At 31.4% G+C, this 27,853-nt stretch overlaps 4 protein-coding genes across 5 annotated transcripts; 1 reads left to right on the forward strand and 3 right to left on the reverse strand.

The window, feature by feature from the left end:
* The first annotated feature begins 2,650 nt into the window (after positions 1 to 2,650).
* On the forward strand, positions 2,651 to 3,218 carry LOC110618592 (protein EARLY FLOWERING 4). The gene has a single exon (XM_021761758.2). It carries the CDS (start codon positions 2,761 to 2,763, stop codon positions 3,106 to 3,108), a length of 348 nt encoding a protein of 115 aa, XP_021617450.1. The 5' UTR covers positions 2,651 to 2,760; the 3' UTR covers positions 3,109 to 3,218.
* Positions 3,219 to 9,190: 5,972 nt separating this feature from the next.
* On the reverse strand, positions 9,191 to 12,071 carry LOC110618591 (putative serine/threonine-protein kinase-like protein CCR3). The gene has a single exon (XM_021761757.2). It carries the CDS (start codon positions 11,871 to 11,873, stop codon positions 9,426 to 9,428), a length of 2,448 nt encoding a protein of 815 aa, XP_021617449.1. The 5' UTR covers positions 11,874 to 12,071; the 3' UTR covers positions 9,191 to 9,425.
* A 3,555-nt stretch (positions 12,072 to 15,626) lies between these two features.
* Positions 15,627 to 19,273, reverse strand: LOC110619824 (CTD nuclear envelope phosphatase 1 homolog). 2 transcript variants are annotated; one of them, XM_021763387.2, is made up of 6 exons: positions 18,918 to 19,273; positions 18,193 to 18,342; positions 17,990 to 18,110; positions 17,810 to 17,891; positions 16,624 to 16,777; positions 15,627 to 16,530 (listed from the first exon to the last, which is right to left on the reverse strand). In XM_021763387.2, the coding sequence occupies exons 1-6, from the start codon at positions 19,182 to 19,184 to the stop codon at positions 16,399 to 16,401; spliced, it is 906 nt and encodes a 301-aa protein (XP_021619079.1). In that variant the 5' UTR covers positions 19,185 to 19,273; the 3' UTR covers positions 15,627 to 16,398. The 2 variants fall into 2 exon arrangements, with proteins under 2 accessions (XP_021619079.1, XP_021619080.1); XM_021763388.2 differs by having other exon boundaries at positions 18,214 to 18,342; positions 18,918 to 19,272.
* Positions 19,274 to 22,066: 2,793 nt separating this feature from the next.
* Positions 22,067 to 27,048, reverse strand: LOC110619624 (cyclin-dependent kinase 11.1). Its single transcript, XM_021763141.2, has 7 exons — positions 26,529 to 27,048; positions 24,812 to 25,661; positions 24,128 to 24,407; positions 23,801 to 23,908; positions 23,352 to 23,630; positions 23,020 to 23,163; positions 22,067 to 22,550 (listed from the first exon to the last, which is right to left on the reverse strand). Exons 1-7 carry the CDS (start codon positions 26,842 to 26,844, stop codon positions 22,365 to 22,367), a joined length of 2,163 nt encoding a protein of 720 aa, XP_021618833.1. The 5' UTR covers positions 26,845 to 27,048; the 3' UTR covers positions 22,067 to 22,364.
* Positions 27,049 to 27,853: the final 805 nt, after the last annotated feature.

Raw genomic sequence — 27,853 nt, forward strand, 5'->3', positions numbered from 1 at the left:
TTTTTCTTTCTCCTCCAATTGACATACATATGGAGACAAATAGTTAAAAAAGACGCATCAGAGGGCGTTGATGCTCAGAATGGCCAAGATCCCCATCAATGTCAAGTGTAAAGTAAGGGAAGTGATGAACAGCTCATGTTAATGGATTCCTCTAGTCATCATACCTGCATCACCAAAATGTATATGAACCGTAGCTCATATCTGATAAGATGATGATGAATGATTGGATGGAGTTGCTTGTATAGTTTAGTGGTAGTGGCCTTGTGAAAATAATCCTTGCTAGCTAATAGTGATTGAGTGATTTAATTAGGTCCTAGTTTGGCTATGCTGATGCTAAAATTTTCATGTATATAACTAAGAAAGAAGCTTGTGTTCTTCAGAAAGTTTCCATCTTGCATTACTAGAGGAGTTAGGATTATTCATAAATCTTTGAAATTGTTGTATTAACAAGAGCAGTTTTCAGAAAATTGTTTTTGGGTATAATTGGTTTTAATTTCGAGTTAAATTTGAGACCTTACATAGTTACGGATGTGACTCCAATGTGAGTAAGCTAAGACTTATTATTTCATAAAAAAAATATTTTAAATATTTTAAATATTTTTTAAAATATTTTTTTGTTTTTTGTTTTTTGTTTTTATGACAAAATTATTGAATTTAATGTTGAATTAATTTTTAACACCCTTTCTAATGTTTTTTCATTTTAAGAAAAAAAATTAATGAAAATGAAATTAAGATATTTTGCTAATCATATAAGGTGATGTCATTTGCCAAAAATGAAAATGTTGCTAACTTTGTCAGAATCATTTTACTCCATTTGAATTTAACTCAATGATTCTTTAAAAAAAAAAGAAAGAAAGAAAGATTGATAGTTAAGGCCAACAAGCTAGTCTTCATCTCGAAAATGCCATTCAAAGATTCTGTTTATATATATATATATATACACTCGTTTAGACTCCTATGTTGAATATTTTCTAAAAAAATATTTTTATTTAAAAAATTTAACCAATAAAATATATTTTTTATAAAAAATATTTTCTATATAAAATATTTTTTAAATTCAAATTATTTTTTATAAACAAACCTAGTATTAAATTAAAAATTATAAAGTTAACATATTATTTATAATTAAAAAAATATTATTTAAAATATGATAAGGCCACCTGTTAATAGGATACTGTGTGCAATGATATATATCCTTTTTATAGTTGGTTTAGAGTTTTCATTATTCATAGAATTTTCAATTTCTTCAAATTTTTAAAGAAATTATAAACTTATAAAATTTGGGATATTAATCTTTTGAAGTTATGACATAATCATTTAAAAAAATAACGAAAAATAAAAAAAAATAAAGAAAACAAATTAGAATATATAATGCATACATATATATATATATTGTTATTTTTTGATTGGATAAGAAGGATATTTTTGAGTGATTCATATGAAGACTCTTACCGTTGGCTAGAGGCCATAGTTAGTAAGGGTGGATATGGTTACACGTGATCTTTCGGCTTGAAGATATTTATTTTTCCCTTTAAAAATATCTGATACAGACGGAGCAAAAGAACATGTACTTTTTGATGTCGTGGCAATATCAGTGCCCTTTTTAGATCCTTCTTCCAATCCAAGCCCAAGATATTTTCCCGACTCTCCTTTTCCACTCGCACCTATTAGCGCGTGCCTTTTTTATTAGTTTCCCAAATATTCCCTACCGGGCGATATTTTTTTAATTTTTTAAATTATTTGTAAAATTTCTGTATTTTAACAATTTTTTATTAAAAAATCTAATCCACTAGTTGTAGTCTTGACTTTTTACTATTGAATATTATAAAGTTATTTTTTATATTATTTATTTTTTAATTAAAATTAAAATAAATTTATTAGCTTTTTATAAAAATTAAGGATTTTAGTTTTATAAATATTGAAAATATTTGAATTATATTTTTAAAATAAAATTAAATAATTAATTGTATTTATTTTTATTTTCAAAAATTATCACATATATATGACATTTTGATTTTATGATATTTGTAATTTCTTTTTGATTTTTTTTCGATCTAGATATTGTATTTAAGTGCTAATTTCACTAATTTTTTTAAAAATTAATAGTTTTAGTTTTCCTAAAAGATTATAAAAAAGATAGTTTATTATATTTTTCTATTAAATATTCTTTTTCTACAAAAATATATTTAACAATAATGTCAACCAAAACCTGTATTACTTTTTTTCTTCAATTGATATGTCTAATCTTAAAAATAATATAATAATGGTGACTTAACTCCATTTTCATTATAATAATAAATTTATTGACTTTTTAAAATTATAATGATTAAATAATTTATTTTTAAAAATATAAGGATTAATGTGTAAACTTAATTAATATATAAGGATTATAATGTAATTTACGCCCATGGAATATCGGTCCACTAATGCTTAAAAGTGAGAAAATAAAAGGGAATTTCAAAAAAATAATAAAAAAGGGAAAACTTAAAATAATAGGAAGAAAAAGTAATATAAAAAAAGTTATCATGATAATATGAAATTTTAAAGTTTAGATGTTATTCTGCGTGTGTTACACTCTCTCTATTTCGCGTAGCTCTCTTACTGAGCAGCTTTAGTCTACGAGGCAGAGACTATAAATCCGATCGATGCTTCTTCATCTCTCGCTCAACACGAAGCAACTCAAGTACATTTGGCGAAACAACTTCCGCCATTAATTACTGCCTGACCTCCCTCTGCTCCGCCGCAACCGACTAATCCACCATGAACACCAATTCCAATCACAAATCCAGCAGGCGCCGCCACAAACACACCGCCGACGATGACGATGATGAAGGGGACCCTGAAGTCTGGTCAACTTTCAATTCAACTTTCCGGCAAGTTCAGTCAGTTCTCGATAGGAACAGAAATTTGATCCAACAAGTGAACGAAAATCATCAGTCCAGAATCCCCGACAACATGGTAAAAAACGTTGCCTTGATTCAGGAACTTAACGGTAACATCTCCAAGGTTGTCTCTCTTTACTCCGATTTGAACTCCAATTTCACTACTAATTATCAGCAGCGCAACGGCAGTGGCTCCGGCAACAGTAACAGTAGTGGAAGGTCGTAATTTTAATGTGTTGGGTGTGTTTTCTTCCTTTTCAATTAAGGAATTTATGGGGTTATTGTTCGCAATTTGGAATAAACAAATGAATAAATAAATAGTGTGATATTTTAAAATCTGTGTTAATTATTCTTTTACTGTGTTAGCTTTTGCCTCTTTTTCAATTAAATTTTGTGTATAAATCTATGCAATCTCATGATTTGCTAAATGAATTATGATGGTTCAAGACATGGGTTGATTCAATTCAGTAGAGATGGATCGATTGGTTTGATCAATTGCTTATACAAATTCTGTGTTAGTTACAACATTAATTCTCCTAATTGTAAACGTTTGTGTCTGTCCTAAATGGAAGTAATCTCGAACAGAATAGACCAAAGGCAAAGCTAATAGGCCAAACTGATTCTTTGACGGGAATAGCAGCATTTCTGGAGAAGAAGGCATATGCAATTGATTCAAAAATGGATTGAAAGATGCATAAATTATACCTTATGCGTAAAGATGCATAAAAAAAAAAAAAAAGTATTTTCCAAGAAAAATAATCTCTAACCCGTTTGGATGACAAATATAGCATATATATAATTTATGCTCGGATATAAAAATATTTCTATTATTTTTTTTAAAATTACAAAATTAAAATATAAAAATTCAATGAAAAAGTAAATTAAAATATTGTTCTTTCAAAAAAATTGTTAAGACGGTATAATCAAGTTAATGAAATGCAACAATTTGTTAAAATGTTATTTACAATAAGGATTATAAAGTTTTAAAAATCACAATTTAATGTTTTTTAATAAAAAATAATTTTCACTATATTAGCAAAAATAGTTCTTATTTAGATATATAAAAAATTAAATTATTGTAAAAAGTGAAATAACTACAATTTAAAATAAACTTTAATTAAAGATTTTTTTTTTTTTAAACCATAAGCCACAAGTCAAGCTACGCGGAGCTCCTCAAATTCCAGCGCTGAAAGCAAGTGCTTTTGCGGGAAAAATTGAAGATGTTAAACGCTGAGTATTCAAATTGTTTTCTTCAAACAACTTCCCTGATCAATCATTTAGATCGCAATATGCCACGACGGAGATTGTCGTCTGTGTCAGATTGGCGGCTCTTATGGATGTTGCAGTGGAAGGAAGGAGGAGAAGAGGAAGTGCAGTGAGAGGGAATTTCAATGCGAGAATCCGTGTGAGAGATTGTTGGGGTGTGGAGACATAAGTATGAAAGTGATGTGTCTGCTGTGATGGTGAAAGCGTCGGAGAATGAGGTGCGTCTCAGAACATCTACTTGCTAATGCTGTTTGTTTTAGTTATGGATGAACTATAGTAAATGTTTCAAATATTAGATTTGTGGAAGAGGATTTGATGTAGAAATCACAAATGCCTTAGCTATTTGGCTAAGTATATGAGGTTGAATTAGTGTTCATTTGGTGTAGAATGTCAAAGATTGGTGGTATCTTGAACCTTGATTCGCATCTCTTTGAATCATTGTGAAGCATACAGGTACTGTTGGTCGTAATCATTTATTTATCAATATTTGACATCAATTTCAGTTAGGTTCCCTGTGGCACTGAGATGAACCAGAAGCCTATTGGATGTCGTAATGCATAAATTGTGTGGTACAATTCCTTTATGATGGGGTGGATCAGACAGGCAAGCTACTGTTGGTAGCTTTAGCTCCTACTTAGTCTCCTACTGTTAGTATATAGGTCATTTTGGGTCATGTATTTCTACTATGTTCTAGTAGGTTCTAGCTAGTATCTTGTGTATATAAATAGAGTGTATTGAGATGTATAATACATCTTCTGAATTCATCAAGTATTATACAAGTAATAAAGAATTACTTTCTCTAAAATCAAGAGCTTTAGTTCCTACTTAGTCTCCTATGTGTACCAACATGGGCAACTCTTATCTAGATTGGATCCATGTGAATCTGTAGTACATGGGATCTGGTATAGGTAAGTAGTTTGTGTACGGGCATATGTTTCCAACTGAATATTTTCTAATATTCCGGTTTATTCAAACCATATCTCAATCAGATCAGTTCTATGGCATTTCAAATATACATGAATGTATGCATAATGTATATAAAATGGTGTCACAGAGCATTGGGCTTCCATCATGGGAGCATGTACACACAGACACGAAAGTAACTATCTATAAACTATAAGTGCACTTGGGCTGTAAATATCTAATATAATATATCTTTTCAGTTTTATCATATCTCTAAAATCACATTTGAAGAGCAGAGACATATTATGGGCTTATATTGCACCAAACAGAAGCTTAGTCATTGGTTTTACAGTAAAATTTGCATCACCGTTTAGTTATCTGTTTCATTTATCAGAATTCAAGTCTTTTATTGCTTTGTGCATGCAGCTCATATTTGAGCAAGATATCTTAATATTGTTTCATGACCCCTATCGTGTTTTGCTGAATGGAAATTTAGGTAATTTTATTTGTTTTTATCCAGCTGCAAAAATGCCATTGTGAAGCATGCCTCCTTGTTGGCTACTTTGCAAAGAAGATTATCCATGTGGCCATACGTGCAAATTAAGATTTTTCATTACTTTTAAGTGAGAACTTTTCAGTATTTTCATTAGCAAACTGGCTCCAGATTGCGAAATGCTTTTTCTATTGCATGTTTCAGATGTCATGGTCCAAGACCACCACCTAATTCAGAATTCACATTGAAACCAAAGAAAACGAAACCTAATCATCATAATGAATGTACTCCAGGGTCTTCCTGCTCTCCTTGCACAGAACTTTTTTGGAGGTCTTGTATTGGCCAGCACCTTGGAGCAGAGTGGTTGGTGTATTTGTTCTTCTTTTTTACTTGTTTGTTTTTCTTTTATAAGCTTCATCAATTTGAAGATTCTCTTTTGGTTGCTTCTCATTTTAAATAAGTTTCTCTTTATTATTAGTTCGGCTGTCATTAAGCAAGTAGTTATGAATGTCTTATATTTAATTTAATAACCACTCTTTTTACCTTTTAGGACAGAAAATTGTTGCCACTGTGAAGTGGCTCTTCTACTAGTTATCCTTGCTGTGACTCTGGTAGCAGCTACATATTTTAGTCACAAGTACACTCTTACGCGGCTCTCTGGATCAGATGAATGAGTAGAAGAACAAGGCATAGGGAAGATATCTACGAGTCTAATTATTCTCAAGCTGTCCACTTGAGTCTCAGAGAGTTCTACTTCGACATAATTGACAAATTAAAAAGTTCATAGGTATTTACTGCTCATGTTTTTTTTATCTTACAATTAAAACAATGTTTGACACCAAATCTGTAATGAAATGAGTATGAAAGAGTGCAGAAAGTTTTTGAACTTTTATAATTTTATCAAAAATTGAACCACAAGCCTCTAAATGTCAAAGCGTGAAATCTCAATGTATCTTTCTGTGCTTTTCTCTTGTGTTTTTGTATATTGATTTAAGGCATGTGTTTGAGATACAAAGAGGAACAGTATATAACTAACAAGTTTGTCATTATCAAATTAACTTATGCAGAAAAATGGAGCTGTCTGTGATCATCATTGAAAGAACTGGAAAAGTTAGTTTGTTGGAATGGATGTTATTAGTACAGTTGTTTGTCAAATACACGTGAAGTGGTAACCTAATAATGAATTGAATTGAACTGATTTGATTTCAGAAATTTTCTATTTGGTAATGAACTCTGTCAATCACCCAAGAAGAAACAAACAAGAGAGCTGAGGCCCCCAGACAAAATGAAGAAGGGCGTGCTGTATGGCTCACTAGTGTTTTTCCAGGAAAGTGAAAGGCTGCCCTTTAGTGTGATATGGACACTATAGAAAAAGCTGACGAGGACACACAGGAGTTAGTATGGACTTTCAAACTTTGTCTATTTGCATGTTTGATTTGGTCCGCTTAGTATTCGTTACTTTGTTTCAGTCTCTTACTTGGGTGAAACGTCTACATTACCTGAATACAAGACAAAGGTGGGCTCTGAATTTTCCGTCAATGGCGCAGAGTCTAGGACTTTTCTTGTGTGGATCTCATCATAGTTTGAACCCAAACATTGTACGTATCAGTTGAAAAGGGGAATTTGTAAAGTGGGATTCTTTTCCAGCCACACACACAATATATATATATATATATATATATATATATAGAGGAGGTTGAAGTTTTGAGGATAAAAAATGACAATTTGGAAAATTGTGTTGCTATTTTAGAGTTTAATTTGTTAAATTTAATTTTAAATTAAGTTTTAGTATAATTGAAATGATTTTTTAAACAGTAACTCTAAGAATAATGTTAAATTGATTCAAACTATCTTGTAATTTTAGTACAAAACAATTTCATAAATAAATTATGGAAAAATAATTTAAATTTGTGGGATATTAAAGGGTAAACTTTACATGAATTTAAATTTATTGAATTTAATTATAGGTTTTGTAACTCATTATTGTAATTAATATAATGGGAACCGTCACATATTTTTTCTATTGTATAGTCTTTATTCCGAATTAATAATCAACATAAATGTGTATGTACTTTTAAAAGTTAAGAATTTTTTGATAATAAGATTAAAAGAAATACTTATTGTTTTCGTTTTATCATTAATAGACTCTTTAAATTTATAGTATTTAATAATTAATTGAAGAGAAAAAATAATAATTAATATAATAAATACATATTAATCAATGAAAGCGTTAGATAATTACTTATTAAAGTGATTATCGCTAATATTTTTCTATAATTAAACACATAAAAAAAACTTCATAATAAAAAGTAATATTCTCTTTTTCTCATCATAAAAATGAATATTTTATAATAAATACATAAAAGAATTCGAATTTGACACTTTACTATCTTAATAAAACTAATTAAGTTAGCCTAATTGGTAAAACAAGATACATTTAGTTAAAAGGATTAAATTGATTAAAATTTAAAAGCATGTTTATGCATATAGTTTACTTCTAAGGCAATCATATGAATAAATGCGAAGAAAGGAGAGGCGGAGGATGGTGGTGGTTCACCGGTCACCACCAATGAGGGCCAACACCTCTGCCTCCCATTACATTTAATTCTACTAAATGCATAATTAATATTAACTGTTTCCCACACAATTAATTTTATATCCCGTTCTGGTAATTAAAATTTGGAGGCACCGCACGATGTTTCAATTCGCTTTCACATTCTTTGGTCAAATTGATGTCAGTATTTCTAATCTTGGCCGTACACGTGTCCAAGAATTTAAGACCTCCACATCAATCTGTAAGACCATAACCCAAATTCCATTGACTACTTTCTGCATAAAATTTTCAATGTGAAATTAAATGTATAACGGTAAAGCTAATAGAATTCCATACAATTATAAAAATTTTTAGCTAACTACTATTAGAATTTTTTTTATATCAAATTATTTATGATTTTAAAAATTTTAAATAACATCATTTTTAATTTTTCATACATATTCTTATTAATTTTTTAAATCATTAAATACTAATATATAAAATAACTCATAATTAATAATTATAAAAAATAGTTAATATTATCGTTTCATAATACCAACCAAAATCAAAATAGTGTGTTAATGTCTAAAGTGTAGGGATTGAGGCTGTTCATTGCTCCAATTTTTGTAATGGAAATAAAGGGCAATGTTTCTTTGTGGGGTTCCAAGCGAACTGCCCCGTGTAATTTGGTGCACTTACAAGTCACATGTCACCTAGAAGCTAGTTAGTGTTTTTTGCTTCACTTTATGTCCTCTTTTCAACATCACATCACCTACAGCTCTTTCTTTTTCTTTATCTTTCCAAAGTCTATCCATTGGTTCGAAATTTAAAATTTTGTAAAACTTAAATTGATTTTAGTTTTAACGATTCTCTAAAAAATTTATTTAATTTTTTTTTACAAAATAAATTAAATAAAATGAAGGATATAACTCCTTGGAGGAATTTAAATTTGATAGAGTTGAACTCCACTCATCTTTTGTGACCAAGTCTTGCTTATGCACCAATTAGTTTAGTTATATCTCAAAATATAAAAAATTTAGTTTTATCCAGCAAATATGCATACAAAGAAGATAAAGAAATTTTTTCAATACACTTAACAAAACGGCAAGAACATTCCTTAAGAGAATAAAATCATTTAATCAATCTCATTGCTGTTAGTGTTAATAAATTACTATACTACACCTCATTGTTAGATGAAACTATTAATTCTGTCTAAAATTGGAACAGCAAAAAATAAAGGAAAATTTTGAAGGAAAGAAAAAAACCAAGCAAACTCCTAATTCTTTACACCAATTCCAAATGTGTATTAAATAAATGATCTAAAAAAATAAGAAAAAAAAATTATTTTTCATTCTGAAACAATAGAGATTGTACCACTAGAGATGCTGCCATGGCTTCCATCACAGAGAGACAAAGCTCTCTCCAAATTAGCAACAATGTCTGTCATAGTTGGCCTGTCTTTGCCTTCCAAATTCACACAGTGAAGTGCAGTGTATGCCACAAGCTCCACTGCCTCTGCTTCATTAACATCAGGAGGACCAATTCTAGGATCCAAAACCTTAATCAGTTCACCAGACATAATCCTAGGAACTGCAAAATCCACTATACTTGTTGGTGTTCCTCCATTATCATCACCTTTCAATATGGCTCTCTTCCCTGTCAAAAGTTCTAATAATACTACACCAAGGCCATAGACATCACTTTTTGCTGTTACTACATTTAGACCATAGTATTCAGGATCAATGTACCCAACTGTTCCTGCTGCCTTCATTGGTCTGTAATCTCTTTCAGATTCAGGACCCATCAATGACAATCCAAAATCTGAAACTCTTGCTGTCCAGTTCGCGTCTAGCAAGATGTTGGAAGACTTTATATCTCTATGAATTATTGTTGGGACTGCATAATTGTGAAGATATTCAATTCCTCTCGCAGCATCTAATGCAATCTTGATCCTAATTTTCCATGAATTGATCACACTACTGTTCTTTTGAATGTTGTTCTTGTCATGTAAATGATCATATAAAGCTCCATTTTTCATGTACTCATAAACTAAAAGCTTCTCATCCCCGTCTTCGCAATACCCAACAAGCCTAACCAAATGCTTGTGGTGAAGCCTTGATAAGAATGCTAATTCAGATTCAAATGCACTCTCTTTTTCTTGAAATTTCTTTGTCATTTGACCTGTTTCCCCTCTCTTTATTGCTACTTCACGACCATCAGCTAATTTGCCTTTATATACAACACCAAAGCTCCCTGCACCAATCTTGTTCTCTAGTGAGAAATCATTAGTAGCTGCTGCAAGCTCAGCTAGAGTAAATTCTTCAGCTCTATCTGCATGTTTTGATGAGGTTCCACTCCTCTGCCGCCTCATTGCCCTCGAGCTCTGCCGCCTAATGGTTGATGATCTTGAAATAAGACCACTATTGTTTGATGTGGTGCCACCATTAGAACCAGCTCTACTTATTGTTGGTTGAACTGAATTATGCACTTTCTTTTTGCCAAAACAAACTCCAGTCCACAGACAGTAAATGATAGTGCAAATACCAGCAAAAGCTCCTACTGATCCGACAATGGCAAACACCAATAACCCATTTGTTAATTCCTTGGATGAGGATGATGGAGAAGGCGGAATTGTCGGCGGTGGAGGAGATGGTAACAATGGTGATGGTGCCGGTGGCGATGGGATGACAATAGCTTTGAACCCAGGAGGGTAGCAAACGTTTCCTGAACCAGAACACAATCTGTCAGAATCTGGAAACAATCTATCTTCACAAGAAGTTTGCACACACGGCCATGGGAGAATTTGATCAGTAAATGGAAGAATTTGAACCCCAGAATCATCCACATTAGGCCACCCAGGTCCCCAACACATTATCGAAAAATTACTGGTCGTCAACCCACAAGTGAAATTAGACCCTGAAACAATAGACTCAAAGAAAATCCCTACAGTTCCATCAACAGAATATAATCCTCTTCCTCCCCAGCAAACTACCGATCCATTTCTTCTAAGTGCACAACTATAATCAGCCCCAAGAGACAATTGATAATACTTTAATGAAGAATTCGCAGGAACATCTAACTGACCAGAACTGTTGTCTCCTTTACAAACCAAGAACCCAGTTGAATTCACTCCACAAACATGGGAGCCGCCAGCTGCTATGCTATCAATTGACATATTCCCAAAATCGGATTCAATCTCTCTTGCTATTGGGTTGTTTCCCCAACAACGAATCCTGCCACTATTCATCAAAATCCCACAAGAAAATCCATACCCAGATGAGATTGACTCAAATTGATCACCGTCCGCCGGCGTTTGGCTACTGATATTGCCATCGCCTCTCCAGCATTTAACGATACCAGTGCCATTGACATTGGCTGTGTCGTTTAGGATCCCACAAACATGAGTTCTACCAACCGCTAGATTCTGTAATAGAACAGTAGTGTTGAAGTAAACTCTTTGTGGGTCACTGATACTCAAATTATTACTGGAACTGAATGTGTTCCAACAGAGGAAAGCGTATCCACCGGAACGGATGCCGCAGAAAAAGTTCTGCCCGCCAGAAATGGAGGAGAAGGAGACGATGGGTTCGACGCTTATAATCTCGCCACTTGTTTTATAGCATATGATGCTCCGAGCAGACTTCGCCGCCACGATACCGCACACGGAGTCGGAGGTGACGGCCATTGTGGAACCGGAACCCAGCGCATGAGTAGTCAATGGGAGGGAGAGAAAGAAAACAAGAAATGTAACAGTAACGACGAAGAACACGATGGAAGAGGAAAGGGGTAGTTTCATCGTCTACGAGGATGACGGCGGACGGCAGCGGAAGCGGTGGGTTCCGGGTGGGCCTGCTTCATCCTAGAGAGAGAGAGAAGAGAAGAGAGTTCAGGTGTCAGTTTAGACTTAGAGAGAGAGAGGGAGGCTATGAGTTCGTAGGTTTCAGGTTTGGGGACTGTTAAAATTGTTAGGCAGTGTTTGGAAGGTTATCTAAAACTGCCGTTTATGGAAAGAGAAGGCAAGGAAGGAAATAAATTTAATTTAATTTAATTTAATTCTACCAAATTAATTGCAAGTAGTGTGTATTTTTTTTTCTTTTTTAATAATTGAAATCTAGATTTGAAATTTTATAATCTAAAGACTATTAATTCTTGATTTTTCTAAAACATAAGTAAATTTTTTTAAAATTGTATTGTCTAATATTTATATTATCAAACAATAAAATCAATATCTATTTGCTTTATTAAATAATTATACATGATGCATATGCATCAACCAAACAAGAGCCGTGTGCAATTTTTTAATTGATAAAAAAATATATTCAAATGGTTTTGCTTCCAAAACCATATGTTATATACCAACTGCGAATAGTAATTTAATATATAGTAAAATAATTAACATTAAATTAAATATTAATATTTAATTTATATACATATAATTATTACATAAACTTAAATATAAATATTTATTTTATTGGCAAATTTACATCAATAATAAATATATTAAAATTAATTTGATAAATTTCAGATTCTATTATTTTAGTTTTATTTTTTTATAACTTTAGTAAAAATAATAAATAAATATAAATATGTATTATTAATGAAGTGCTAATTGATAATTTAATTACAAAAATTTTAAACTAATAAAGAAATTTGCAAAGATAATATAACGTTTTAAAAAAATAATTTCAAATACCAGAATATCAAAAAAAAAAAAAAACAACAATTAGTTGAACTCAACGTGCCAAAAATAGGAACACGTCCTTGGGCTTCAGTTGCCTTCTTTGGCAGACCCGCGTGTTTTTTACGCGCCTTCTCTTATATAGATAAATATGTATTTCAGGAAAAAAAACATTATTAAATTTAAAAAATTACTAGTTAATTTTTACAATATGATAAAAATTTATTAATTAATTTTTTATTTTAAAAAATATATTAAAATTTTTAAAAATCATTAATTAATTTTTTATTAATTTTTTTATTAAATATTTTACTGTTTACTTTTAAATTTTAAAATATTCATAAATTAATTTTTATATTTTTAAAAAATTTATTAATTAATCTATTCATATTAAAAATATTTTAAATATTTTTATAATATTAATAACAAAAATTAAAACAAAAAATTAATAAATTTTTTTAAATATTAAAAATATTAACTAATAACTCTTTACCATACTATAAAAATTAAATAATTAATTTCTCATCAAAATAAAACAGATGAATGCATAATCAACTTCTTCAAGTGAAACGTGGCAAAACTAAGGACAAATTTTATCATACATGGCGCAATTTGATTGGAAAACTCTCATTTAAGAAAAAATATATAGAGAGAAAATGAATAATTATATGGCAAGTGCTTCTCTGGCAGAGGTTGTTATCAAAGATTAATCTGGTGATTAATATATCTTATCTAGTTTTAATTAAGATTAAAATTGAAAAAATGAGCTGCCATCTGATAATTCAAAATTCAAGATTTGAATTTTGGGTCAAATGAGATGAACTTTTAAGGCTGCTTTTGTTGTTTGGTTTGGTTGGTTCAAGAAAATGAAAGGAGAGAAAGAGAAAATTTCTTGATAATTTTCTATCATTTTCTTTTCAAACACATTTTGCTAAAAGGTATGAAAAAAAAAATTATAATGTCACCCATATGGATTTTTTAAAAATCAATTTTTTATGTATTGGGATTAAAGCTTTTACTAATTTTAAATATGTAATTTCTTATATCAGTCTATATATTTAAGATAAATAAATGTTTTTTAAGAAATTAAATTTGGATTGATAAAAATTATATTTTTATTTTTATAAATTGAACTAATTTTATTACTTGTTTGCCTATAAAACGTATTTTAATAAAAAATTTGACTAGTTCAAGTTTTGAATAACTTTGATATTACAAAAGACTGAAACTTTAATATGTTTAAATTGCACATTTAAAAGGTGGTTTTTTTAAAAAAATATTTATATAAATAAATATTATTTTTCATATATTTGGGATTTAAGAAAATTCTTCCATATATATACATACGTGTAGAATAATTAAATTTTTTCATATATTAAACTTTTTTTAATATCATATATAAGAATTTCGTGATAATTTTGGAAGAGTTAAAGAATTAGTTAATTTTTTCAATTTTGGTATCAAAATTAATCAATTAATTAATATGATTCACAGGCTGCTTGACATAAAGAGAAAAATTCGACCACAAATAAAAAGATAGACTAATTCCTAAAAAAGAAGTTATTTAAATAATATATAATAAAAAGATGCTAATTAAGTATTTAATCTTTAGTAGTTTATAAATTTATATAAACAAAAATAATTTTAAATATCAATACCTAATTTTATATATGGGATATGTTTTTTTTATTATTTATTTATTTAGGATATATATATACATAGTAAAAAATTAGTGTTTTATTTTTCTAAATTTTGATTTAACCAATTAAGACAATTTTTTAAATTTAAAATTTCATCTTTGATGGTTTTTAGTCATGCAGCTAAAAATTCAACTGCAATTATCATATGATGTTTTTTTTTCCTTTCTTTTTCAGTTTTTACAATTAAAACATATCAATTTTAAATGAAATTTTAGTACTCTCTGGGTTTGAGTATTCATTTTTCAATTTTTTTTTCATAACAGCTCCAATAATAATATAAAACATATCCCATATATAAAATAGAATTTACTTGAAAAAGAAAGAGAGCTGTTTTCTATATGATGATTGATGTTTGACAACTGAACAGCTAACAATATAAGTTGTTTTTCTATGGGTAATGACTCCATACAGAAACCATTCTCCATTAAAAAATATACTAATTTTTTAACAGAATGACTATACAATTTAATTTTATATTAAATTATAAAATATAAAAACTTTTTAATAGAATTACAAAATTTTTTAAAAATTGAAAGACCTAAAAGTAATTTTCCATGAAAAATATGGTCAGTCTTGAGGAGGACAAGTGAGTGCTTTTTGTTGCTGTTTATGTACATATACAAGCAACTTTAGGTCGGGATTATGACAACATATATAAGCTTTTAATGGATATGCTAAGCTGATTAATGATTCAAATTTCCTAATTAAACATCATGTTCATTTGCTAATCAATCCTTAATTATTCACTAAACCATTATCAACTTGACAAAACAACCGCCGCCCATGTGCCCATGCAGGATGTTTTTGTGTGTTTCCATCACTAGACACTGCCAGGCAATTTTGATAGCACATGCACAAAATAGTATCAAAACTTGGCAATGTGAAGATTGCAGGAGCTTAATCCTGCTTTGGAGCTCGAATACAACACTCCCTGATAAGTGGTTTGACAATGCAAACTAAACCAGAGAGGTTTTATATATTTCTTAAATAGTTTTATTTTCTTAGATTTTATGTTCTTGAGAAGGTGAGCATTGAATAAATTCCCTAGAAAATTTTTCTCATTTTGACTCTTTTGAAAGTAATAATAAATTAATAACCTTAAATCCACATTTCCCAGAACACAGAAGCAGTAAATCTCAACATAAAACCTACTGGGCAACACTATCAGAAATGTGTGAACGACTAATAACCATTGATAAAGCAACGATTTACAGAACTGAGAAAGATAAATAAACATTGAGCTGACTGCAAACCTATAAACAGAATTACAGTAAGAATCAGAGTATTAACAAATCTACAGAAAAAACTGTTGTGCTTATTTGGCCAATGAAAGCAGCACATGAATTCTTTTCCTGAAACTGCATGCACTTCGACTTCGACGAATGACGGGCATACAAATTAATACTATACAAAACTTGTGTTTTCTACACAAATTGCTGGGATAATTTTTACCCAGTCACTAAATTTTAGTGTTGCTCCATTGCGGTCATGAAACTTAATTTTATCTTATAAAAGTCATTCAACTTCCTATATACGTTTCAAACCTTGACTCTCATCGAATTTCCAGTTAAATGCGTGGCTTCTCCTGCGTGGACTAAATTAAAAAAATTAAAAAAAAATTCTTTGCGATGTAGGATTATAAAGGCCTATAAATATCTCCCTAACCTACATTGCAAAGGATCTTCTTCTTCTTTTTTTTTTAATTTAATCAATGTAGGAGAAGCCACATAGACACTCAATTGGAGAGATTTCACCGAATGACGAGAGTTACTGTTTGAAATTTAAATAGGAAATCAAGTCATTTTTACGAAGCAAAATTAAATTTAGCAACCGCAATGAAACAAGCACTAAAGTTCAGTGACCGCTGGAAAAAATTACCCCAAAATGCTGCCTGTCCATAGCAAAAGGATGGTGGCTTTTATCTGCATTCTATCTTAGTCCTACTATGTCCAGCCAGAAGCAGGGATCCCCTGCTTTTGAAACCATTCAGGCATGTGGAATCTTTCATATAGCACAGGTCTCACATCTTTCTGATTAGACAGGTGCTTAAGGAGCGGAAGAAGTACATCGAGAAGCTGACAACGCCACAAAAGAAAGATGGAGCACTGGTAAGTAAAGGAAGAAAAAGAATAAGAGAATTCATAAGTTTGCAAATTAGATCCAGCGACCTGTGTATCGTATGGTTGACCAGCCGAAAAAGGGATGCAAGGGATTCCATTCAATGGTTGCAACAAGAAACTAAAGGGGTTGTTGTCGACTATAACAGTCCGGCAAGGATCCTTTGATATGCAAGAGAGATCCTTCACATGCTCCCTATACTCCCTGTTTACACACCACATATGAGGTTTACCAATAAAAATAAATAAATAATAAAAAAGTAAGAAAAATCTCTGGCTTAATGGTGTCATAAAAGATTCTTTATGATCATTAACAAAGACAATTTTTTTTAAAATAATAATAAAGAACAAGAATCTAATTAAAGTGTACAGCAAAGAGCATCAACTATCAAGGAAAAATGGTAAGTAGTGCATTTTATTGTCTAAAAGAAATAAAGTTGGTTCTTGATTTTTCTTGAATGACTTGGCATCCGAACGTCATATTCCAAGTAAAAAATACACGCTTGAAGTCCTTTACTGGACATAACGCATCATCTTTTCAAGAAGTGATGATTCTTTAGAACATCAATGATGCAGTCTAAGAAATTAAACACCACAGAATAAGCAAATGCATTATCTATTTTCCAGTTCTGCTAGAATTATGAAAAAGCCTGCAAGGCAAACAATTTTGTGATAAGGCTGGGGTTTTCTACATATCATGCAGTAATTTAAATAAATTTTCATGAAAAATCTTGACCATTGGCCTTTTAAAAGACTGTAATAACAGATAGATATTTCATTCACATATCTTAATGAAGTCGGAGAAGCCCAGTTTTGTATATATTACATGGTCTACAAAAATTAACAATCTTCTTGATTCAAATTTCATTTCTTTTTGCAAGATGCTTGCGTTTCACGGATCTGTTATGGGCCTCAAATCAGTAAACAGCTAATCTAGCAGCACACTTAAGTTTACCATGATAAGGTCAACTGAAAAAATTTTGTTTCCAACATAACCATGTATGCTTCATTTCACTCCCAATTTCCAAGAGTTTAAAAAAAAAATGCCCTCTTGGGGATTCATGAAGAAATGAATAACCTTTTATACGTATCCAAAAGAGAGACCTGTTTTCACTTGTCAACAAGAGAAATATGTTTCTCCAGATTGGCAAATTTCCAAGCTAATAAATAAAGAGCGAAATATGAAGATATAGAAATAATAAAGTAAAAAAAGAGAAGTACAGAAAAGTTCACATACGTGCTAATCGTTGAAGGCCGGTAAAGGCGAAGGCTAAATAGATTGTCCATATCTATTCTATCCACAAGGGGTTTAGCATAACCTGTGAACCACCACTGACGGTGAACATAGATAATGGTAAAAGAAAAGGAGGTAGCAGTAGATAAGAAAGCTTAAAATCTTGTGAAGCAATAAACAAACCTTCAAGGCCAGCAGTAAACAGCACAAGATCAGTAAATTCACTCAGTTGTTTTAGGAATTCGGCCAACCCTGGACGCTCAAACACTGTAACATAACTTATCTTAGGTTTCCCTTCACATTCCTTCAAAAATCAACAAAGTAAATGTCAAAATATTTTCTTTCATATAGACCTTAAATAGTCATGTAGAGAGAGAGAACCAGACAGGCACTAGAACATATGAAACCTTGTCTGAAGATATGCATTCCAGTTCAAACCACTTCAGGCCAGCTTCTGTCGCTTGATTACGTAGATTAGCTGGCAAACTACAAGTCTCATATGCACATACTAGAGTTTCATCCAAGTCAAGAACCACCTGCAGGTGTAACAATTGATCAAGAGCATAAACAAGCAGAGAAAAAGAACTTGATGAAACCACTGAGCACAATGAAGCTACTAAGTCAGAGAGGTTAACACAGCAACCCATTTGTTGCACTCAAACTTGATAGATTGCATACTGAATATCAAGAATCAAAGAGACACGACTACTGGATTCAACCTCATGTTTCTGTTGTTGATTGCATGATCACCGGTCCACACCCCACAGAACTCAAAACCAGTAACCCGAAAAAATATATTCTTAAATTTGGGCAAATAATGGGAGATGAGCTAAAAATCACCACTTCAAATTAGAGATTAAAAACCCATATGTAAAAAATGAACTTGAGAAGCAATAAACTTGAGAAGCTATGAAATTAGTCATTCATCACCTAATTTATCTATATATATATATATAACTGTCACCTAAATTTAGTAAAAAATGTCCATTGCGTCTATTTCTATTTTATCTTCATATACAATAATAAGAGCCAATCACACCAAAAACAGAGAAGAAAATGGGGAAACTAATAGAGGAATCAAATTGAAATTCCAGAAAAACAGAAACCGTACCGTGAGTTTTTTGATAGGCTCATCGATGGGAATGGAGTCGGGGCCGGCGGTGATCTCAAGAGTCGCGGAAGAGTGAGTCTCCGGCAACTCAACGACTGGCAAAGGCTTGAAAGAGGAAGAAGCAGAAGAGAGTAGAGGAAGGTGTCCTAAGGCTCTAACGATCTGGAGGAAGATCTGGAAAAAGAAAGCGAGCCAGTTCCAGAGCGTCCTCCATAGTTGAAGAGAACGAGGTGAGTATACAACCTCGGGCTGAGTCAACTCTGCCATCGAATAAAATTCAGTGGTCGTAGTGGAAGAGTAGGAGAAGGAGGTGGAGTGGTGGTAGTGGTTACTGGTTCACGCTTAACATCCAATTGAGATAGTGTATTTATCTAAATTAAAAAATAAATAAATAAATTACTATTTAATTTCTATTGAGAATTATTTTAATTAATTTTTTAATTTTAAAAAATAAATTAAAACATCTTTAATATTTTAAAAATCTATTAATTAATATATTCGATAATTTTAATTATAAATATTCTACTATTTAATATCTATATATATAAAAAAAAATCAAATTTTTATTAAATTAAGAGTTATTTGCCGGTTTGGAAATTTATGGACGTCTTCAGTACTAAAAGAACCCTCAAAGATTGGATTTTGGTGTAGATATTCTTTTAGGATAGGTAAGGGTTTCAGTTTGGAAAATTTTCTGGACCTTTTGTAAGGGATTTGAACGAATTTGGAGATTTGATGTGGGTTTGGGAAATGATTTAGAGTTTCTTATCAAACATAGGATTTGACATCGGATATATCAAATTTATATATACATATAATTTTGTTTTGGTTAAAGGTAGTGGTGGGGGCGGCGGTGAACGATTATCATTTGATAAAAGTGAGGCGAGAGAAAGCAGATGTATAAGAAAGAGAGTGCTGCTAAAATATCATACCACGCGCTTCTGATAAAAAAAAATTTTAAATACCACGCGCTTGCAAAGATTTTTAAAGATCCCACGATTTTCAAAAATTACAAAGGAATGTGGGATCTTTGGGGAAAATTGCAATATATTTCTTGTATTTAAAAATAGTATCATATTTATATTTATAAAAATTTTAATTATTTACATTATTAGAAATTAGGGCTAAATAGTATTCGGTTCAAATCGAAAAAATCAATCGAACCGAATTAATTTTAAAATTTAATTCGGTTTTTTATTAATTCGATTTGGTTCGGTTTTTAATTTTAAAAATTTTGATTATTTCAGTTCGGTTCGGTTTTGATAAAAAAAATCAAAAAAATTGAATCGATTAGTGATAATAATATATTATTTTTAATAATATAGAGAAATTAAATTATATTAAGATTAAAATATTTTAATTAAATTTTAAAATATTAAAAATAAAATGTAAAAAATAAAAAATTATTAAAAATTGAAACTGATCAAACCGAGCCGAATAAAATCGATTCGATTTGATTTTTATAAATACTAAAATTTAGATTTTCGATCTATTCAGTTCGATTCGATTTTAAATCGAACCGACCGAATGCTCACTCGTATTAAAAATTCTAAAATTTATCATTTAATTATATTAATTAATATATAAAATTTTTTTAGACGAAAAGATACTCAATTTAATTTAATTATTATAATTTTAAGGAGTTTATCTTTTTATGAATCAATTGTGTTCAAATTTCTCAGTAAATATTCAAAAAATTTGCATTTTTCACACTTTTCTTTTATATAAATATGTATATATATATAAATTTAGATCACTATGAAAGTTCAACTAAATGCATTTCGTTAAATTTAATAATGTATTAACATATAATAATATTATTTGAAGTTAAAATATATATTTTAACAATGGTCAGTCTACTTGCCCACTTTGAAGCAATGATTGGGAAAGGTATCGCACGCGCTGGAAGGAGAGCGTGGAAAGCAGATAGCAAACGACGAGAGAAGAAGAAAGTGAAAGAAGGAATTTTTTTTTTTTTTGGACATGCCTCTAAGGTCATTATTACTCATGGTCCAAAGCCTTAAAGGCATAAGAAGGTGATATCTGGTAAAGTCATGTCTATATAAAAAAATGTGCAACCTTTCGCTTTGCACTAATTCCAACGCATACTCAAATCCAATTGTTACCGTTGAATGCTGACAAGGAAATATAACCGACTATAGAGATCTACGACAGACGAGATAGGCATAAAAATTAGGAAAAAGTTATTTTTATTTTAGTATTTTTTATACAATTTAGGTTAAAATAATACATTATAGAATCACACCTAATGAATAAAATATAATTATTAATTTATTTTTTAATATTTTTAAAGATGAAAATAGAAAAATTTTATAATTTTATTTATATTTTTTAAAATATATAATTTAATTTATATTAAATTAATTTTCTATAATATAATTTTCATATTAATATACTTCAGATGTATGAAAATTCTCAGCTAATAGCAGTACTATAATATATTATTAAAAATATTCGTTCAAATAAAATGAATTTAAATAATTATAATTAACTTTTAATTTAAAAATTAATATTTATGATAAATTTAAATTTTATATATAAATACTCATCACTCAAACTTAATTATATAAATAATTAATTTAATATAAATAAATATATTTTACAATAATATAGTTTGCAAGTTCATGACAGCCTCTGAAAGATACTCTCCCTATTAATAATAATATTACTATTATTATTAGTTTCTACGACATTTCTTTAACTGTAATATCAATAATTACGTCAGCTTACACGTAATGGGCCATTAAAAAAATTCATACTAAACAAACTTGTCACTTTTTTATTACATCTAAATTATTTTAATGTAATTATAAGAAAATGAGCCATTTAGCCTTAAATACAAATTAAATTATGCTAATTTCGTTATCCCCACTCAATAGTTTAATAAGTCTTTTTTTATTAGAACTGTTAATTAATTTATATATTTATGACTCCTAAGCCACCTTGATCTTATCTGGACTTAAGGGATGGATATACTTGGCAGCCAAAGACTAGCGATCAAGACCAAGTCTTTCCTAGTTTTCCCCATTAGCCTATGCATAGGTGGGCCAATTTTATTTTATATATACATATATATATATATGATTTAGTAAAAAGATGAGAAAATTGCCATTGTACAGCAAGCATGATGAATCCAAATCACTGATCATCTTATTATTTTGCCTCTATTTTACCAATCAATAAGGTGATGAAGCCACATAGTAACCCCCACCAAGTGAAGACACAATGAGAACAAAAAAATATGCAGGACAACCTTATGTACACAAATGAATTAGTGTTGGTTTTCTTATTCAAACCAAAACTGATACCACAAATCTCTGCTCTGGTATTGATCTCAATGAGGGTTTGTTTTCGTTGGCTCACGAGACGAGTTCTGAAAAAAAACATCAATGTATCATCAATAGTAGTAAAGCCTCCAGAAATTCATCAAGAGTTTGCTTTGTATGAGTATGAAAGCCACGGATGCTCTAGTGCCTCTCGTGCAGTTGGACGCCTTAAAGGATTGACCTCGAGCAAGGTTCTAACAAAGTCGATGAATCCATCGTCGTAAGTTTGAAGATGATGCTCCAGTGATGACTCCTCTGGGATTATGTAGTCAATTTGGTTTGTGTCCTGAACAAATTAGTTATATGAGTACTGAGTCGCAGATCGTATATAGGCATTCTCATGCATTTCTGTAGAGATGTTGTTTCTATGACGAACACACTACATTCTGATCAAGAAAGAGAAAAAGACACAACCTAACTGGTGAGACGAGGCTCATCATGCCCTGACCCTCTCAAAGCACAAAACCGAATAACACGGTCTCTAAAGTACTTGCATGCCCGCCTGTTAACTTATGCTACAAAAAATTTTTGTAGTATAGTTTGAATTAGCAGCAAATTTAACAGTCTAAATAGAGTTTTGCCTAAGTTGAACTTTGAAGTTCGTACAAAGATTCAACTTCAGTTTTTGCCGTCTCTTTTGTAAATCATGCACATAAGTTTAGTATTCTGATTTGGTAAAGGTATAATGAGAATGTATTGTGTGACATTCTATGTGTGTTTGGTTTCTTATAACGAAGGAAAGAAGCCAGACAAACCTCATTTACATAATAGAGATCGTATTCTTTTGTAAAGTACTTGTGTGTCTCTTGCCCCCTCACCAACATCTCCAAATCAATAGGGCCCAACATCCCAATCATGCGTGCAAGGATCATTACGACGGCATCATTTGGAAACAGCACCTGATAAAGAAATATACACTGAATATAACATGCTGGCTAGATTACTGAAGGAATCTACATTTTAATCTTCAAGGCAATGCAAGGGATTGTACGTATGGATGCCGAAGCCATCCATGGAATATGGACATATGAGCAAAGGTAGGAGCTTTAATTCAACAAAAATAAAATGAAGTCAAGCTAAAACATACTTCCCCAGAACATAACTCGGCCAAAATGCAACCAAGAGACCACAAATCAATCTTTTGGTTGTATGGAAGCCCCAAAATTACTTCAGGGGCTCTATAGGAACGAGATTGTACATATAGGCACAAGTTGTCTGACTGAAAGCAACTGCTTCCAAGATCAATAACCTTTATCTCGCATCTCCTGTAACTCTTTATCAGGATATTCTCAGGCTTGAGATCGCAATGAATAATACCCAAGTGATGCAAGTATGCCAGTGCCTCCAAACATTGACGGGTTATAACCTATGACGGAAAGAACAATTAACAGCTCACAGTTAGAAACGTCCCATGCTGTTTTACATTAGCAGAAGTTACGACTAGAATGGCTAAGACGATATATTGTCACCTAGAAGATGAGGCTAAAGACAAAATTTAAAGCAGATAACAGTAAGGCAGTGCAAAACCAAACAAACCTGCAGCCTGCTCAGTGTGAAATATGGTTCACCACCAGATTCTTGATTAAATTTCTGAAATTCATACAAGTTCGCTCGTAAGAGTTCACAAACAATGAAGAGATGCTCCTGCAGAGTTTTAAGCAGACAACATTACAAGAGGTAAAAAAATCTCAAACCAGTAAGAAAATGGTGATGGCTGTCACAATGTCTATCAGTAATACAACATTACCGTTAACAATAATATGATACACAAGAACTAGAAGTCTTTAAGACCAAAGAATGTTCTTATTAACAATAATTTTTTCAGGAAAAACACAAGTAATTACCCAATTTTTCTAGATGTACCTGGTGATAGAAGTAATCATAGAGCCGCAGAATGTGGTGTTCATCAGCTGGATCATGCTTGTTCACAAGCTTCAGAAGTTTAATTTCATCTAAACTCTGGTCGAAGAAATCTTTATCATTTTTAATAATCTTCAGGCAAACATCTATCCCTGTGTGAAGATCATGTGCTTGAACAACCTTACTGAAAGCAGCTGAACCTAGGTATTCTGTGACATAATATCTGCCTGCAATTACGGTATTAAGCACGATAGGCAGATCCTTATTTTCCTCGAATCCTGTCCTGTAGATTTCACAACATATGAGTATACTGATTCTACACATCAATCAGCAATCCACAAACTTCAGACATCCCTTGAAACAAAGAACTCACAGCAGAATTCCAAGACACAAAAGAACGAAATAATACAAAGGTCAGTTTTCTATAAAGAGCAAATCTCCTCCTTCCAAATAAGAATGGCTTGATAAGTTATTATTGCTGAGAAACTGGCAAGAATTTGTGCAAGTCATATTAGACACTGCTGAACTAAACACGTCTACTCATTCCAATCCAACAATTGAATAAACTTGCTTGTGTTGCTAACTCCTAGAAATTTTAAAGTTTAAACTATCTCACTTGCCATTCATATCAAGAAGTAAACTACAATGCAACCAAAAGCTCAGAAAAACCAACCATCTCCAACTAACCTGTTTTTCCTATGTATGATTCGCAGATCGAACACTTCATATTCATCTTCCTGAGTATCGAACAACAGAAGCTCATCTGTACTAACTTCACCTTCTTCATCTGCTTCAGCTTTAAGCTCATCAGCTTCTCCATTTCCTTCTTTACCATTTCCAGTTTCATAGTCATCAAATCCATTTGATATGAATCCAGTGGAGCTTTTATAGCTTTCAAACCAGTCACTCTTTGAGTGTGCTTCTGAAGAGTAGTAAACATTCATGTTTTTCCCATGTCCAGGAGCTACATCACAATCAGTGAGAATATCTCCAATTTCTAGCTGAAAATCACTTAATTCAGCTTCTTTGGAACTCAAGTCGATTTGATCAATATGATTTTTACAATAATTTCCCCCTGCTCCTGCATAGCATTTGCAAAGAGTAATTGAACCACCATTCATTTCAATGTCTCCTTCAGGATGGTTCCCTTTTTCAAAATGATAATAATCCATTGATTGAGCTACATTCTGATCATTCACAGATGTCAGATTAAAAAGACAAGGCTTATCCAAGAAATCATTGGTTGATTTTGTTTCATATCTTTCGCTTTTATTATATAAACTCGGTGGACTTCCAAATTGGTTCACTGTCTCTGATGTCATGACAAATTTATCCTCACTTGGACCACCAAAGTAGTCTGGTCCATTGAAGGATGGAGTCATGAAGTTGCCCTCATCTCTCTCATCATACCAATAGAGGTCATTTTGCAAATCAATATCAGGGTAATCACGTGCTGTACCAAACTGAGACAATCTATCCGATGATGTTTCTGAAGTAACCTGAGATGCAGAACGAATCCCATATGGATTTGTAAAATCTGCATAAATAAAGTAAAAAAAGGGGAGGGTGGATATCGGGGTCAGTGGCTCAGTACTCTCAATTAACCACCAACTGTAGCCTGTGTATAAGCACAAACTAGAAAAAGCAACAATTTTGTTTCGGTTCATTGAGCTTCAACGGGTGTTCAAACTCATAAACTAATACAACCTTAAAGACGACTCCAGTACTATTAAACCCCGATGGTACGAAAGCAAGCATTGCAATTCGCAGCATACCAGAAACATTGATACAACAAGAAGAGTATCTGAGAGCTATTAATGCAGCAGCTAATTACCATTCAAATTAAAAGAACTAATCATAAAATGGAAAAAAAAATAAAAAAGAATAAAAGCATTGTACTATAATAGTTAATAGATACAAAATAACCTTGCTGTGTCGAGTCATCATCACAGAAGCAGAAAAAATTCTACACAATAATTGCCATATTTGTTTCTGAGAATTTATAGCGACAAGAACTAGGAATCTTAGCACAGTTCACAGTCTTTTGTCGGAGCTCCATGCGTGAGTATGAGACCCTCCACAAACAAACAAAAGTAGCAATTACATATCTATGAGAAAGAGAAGATTGTCCAAACTTGATCATAGTTCTAAACCATAAAATCCCAATGATCTAAAAATAGTAAAAGTTTGAATCCTAAAGTTTCAGTATAGAGGAGCAGATATGATGAAACAGGATTCCGTATTCAGATTACCAAATGCAGGCCAATCACCTCAAATAGAGCTTTTCAAATTCTTAAAAACGAAGAAACAATAAGACAGGATCAAGGAAGAATCTTAAAATCAGCAAAAAACACTATCAATCAGCAGCTCAAAACTGAAGCTCTAAACCCAATTAAGAACTCACCTGAAGAGCAAAGATCATTGGTAGATGATCCCAAGCTAACAAAATCCTCATCTGAGCCAGACCCAGAACTCGATTTTGACCCTTCATCACCACCAGCACCACCACTATCGGCCTCCGTTCGCCGGATGCTTGCTGGTATCCTCACCGGAGGCAAAATAAACAAGAATTTCTCGAAATCAAAAGAACCCAGTTCGTTTTTCTCATTCATATCCTCCTTGAGAGCAGACTCCGCTTCTTTTAGTCCATTTTTTCGTAGAAAATCCAAAACTTGTTCGACGTTTGAGAAGACTGGAGGCTCTGCTTCTGCTTCTGCCATGATTATGTGAAGTCAAACAAAAGGAAGAAGATGAACGAGAGTAACAAGTGATGAGCAAAAATTGAGGGTCAAAAGTGAGAAAAAATAAGCCATGGTTCAGAGTTTGCATGCTCTTTCTCTCTCTACCTATCTATGTATCTTTCTTGTCTGTGTGCGTAGTTGCTGTAAAACAGAAGCTATGAGAGAGAGAGAGAGAGAGAGAGAGAGAGAGAGAGAGAGAGAGAGGAGACGTTATGTTTTCTCACCAACTTTGAAAAGGTGAAGGCCGTGGGTTTAGGGATCGGTGGGGTCAGGTTTTCACACGTGGACACGTAATATATGTACACGTGGAATTTTACACTATTTTGTGCTTATGTGTCTTTTTAGTTTTTGGTGGTGTGTCGTGGGTTGTCGTTTTGGGGACCATTTCCTTACCCTACTTTTCATTTTCAATTTTTTTTTTTCTTTTTATTTTGTACTCTGTTTTTCTTTTTCTTTTTCTTTTTTTGAACTTCTGGTAGAGTGGGGCAAAGAATTTCGTTTTGAAGGGGGCGTTTTGGGCATTAAATAAACCATAAAAAATAGAGAAATTTTTAATTATCATTTGAAAAAATTAGCATTATGCTTCCACGAATGGAATTATTTTGCATTATTTTAATTTGAAGATAAGATGATTCTCTTGAAATGAAAAATTAATTTATTTTTGAAGTAAAAAATTAATAAATTGGCATCATCATATATTATATTATATTATATTAAAAGATTAGAGAATATTTCTGTTAATATTAAATTGAACATCTATTATTACACCTACTCACCTATTATATAATTGCCTTGGATTTACCATTTTCTACCTTTCTTTTATGGGACATAATTATTATTTCCACTCATTTACATAAAAACTTTACCCAACGTTTAAAATTCAATAAATTAAAAATTAAAATTTTAATATTTATAAAAATTAAATTTAATTAAAATTTAATTTAATTTAATTTAATAGGTTATATTTTTAATAAATTTTTTATTTTAT

The sequence above is a fragment of the Manihot esculenta genome, chromosome 7 (assembly GCF_001659605.2).
Source record: "Manihot esculenta cultivar AM560-2 chromosome 7, M.esculenta_v8, whole genome shotgun sequence".
Classification (NCBI taxonomy): domain Eukaryota; kingdom Viridiplantae; phylum Streptophyta; class Magnoliopsida; order Malpighiales; family Euphorbiaceae; genus Manihot; species Manihot esculenta.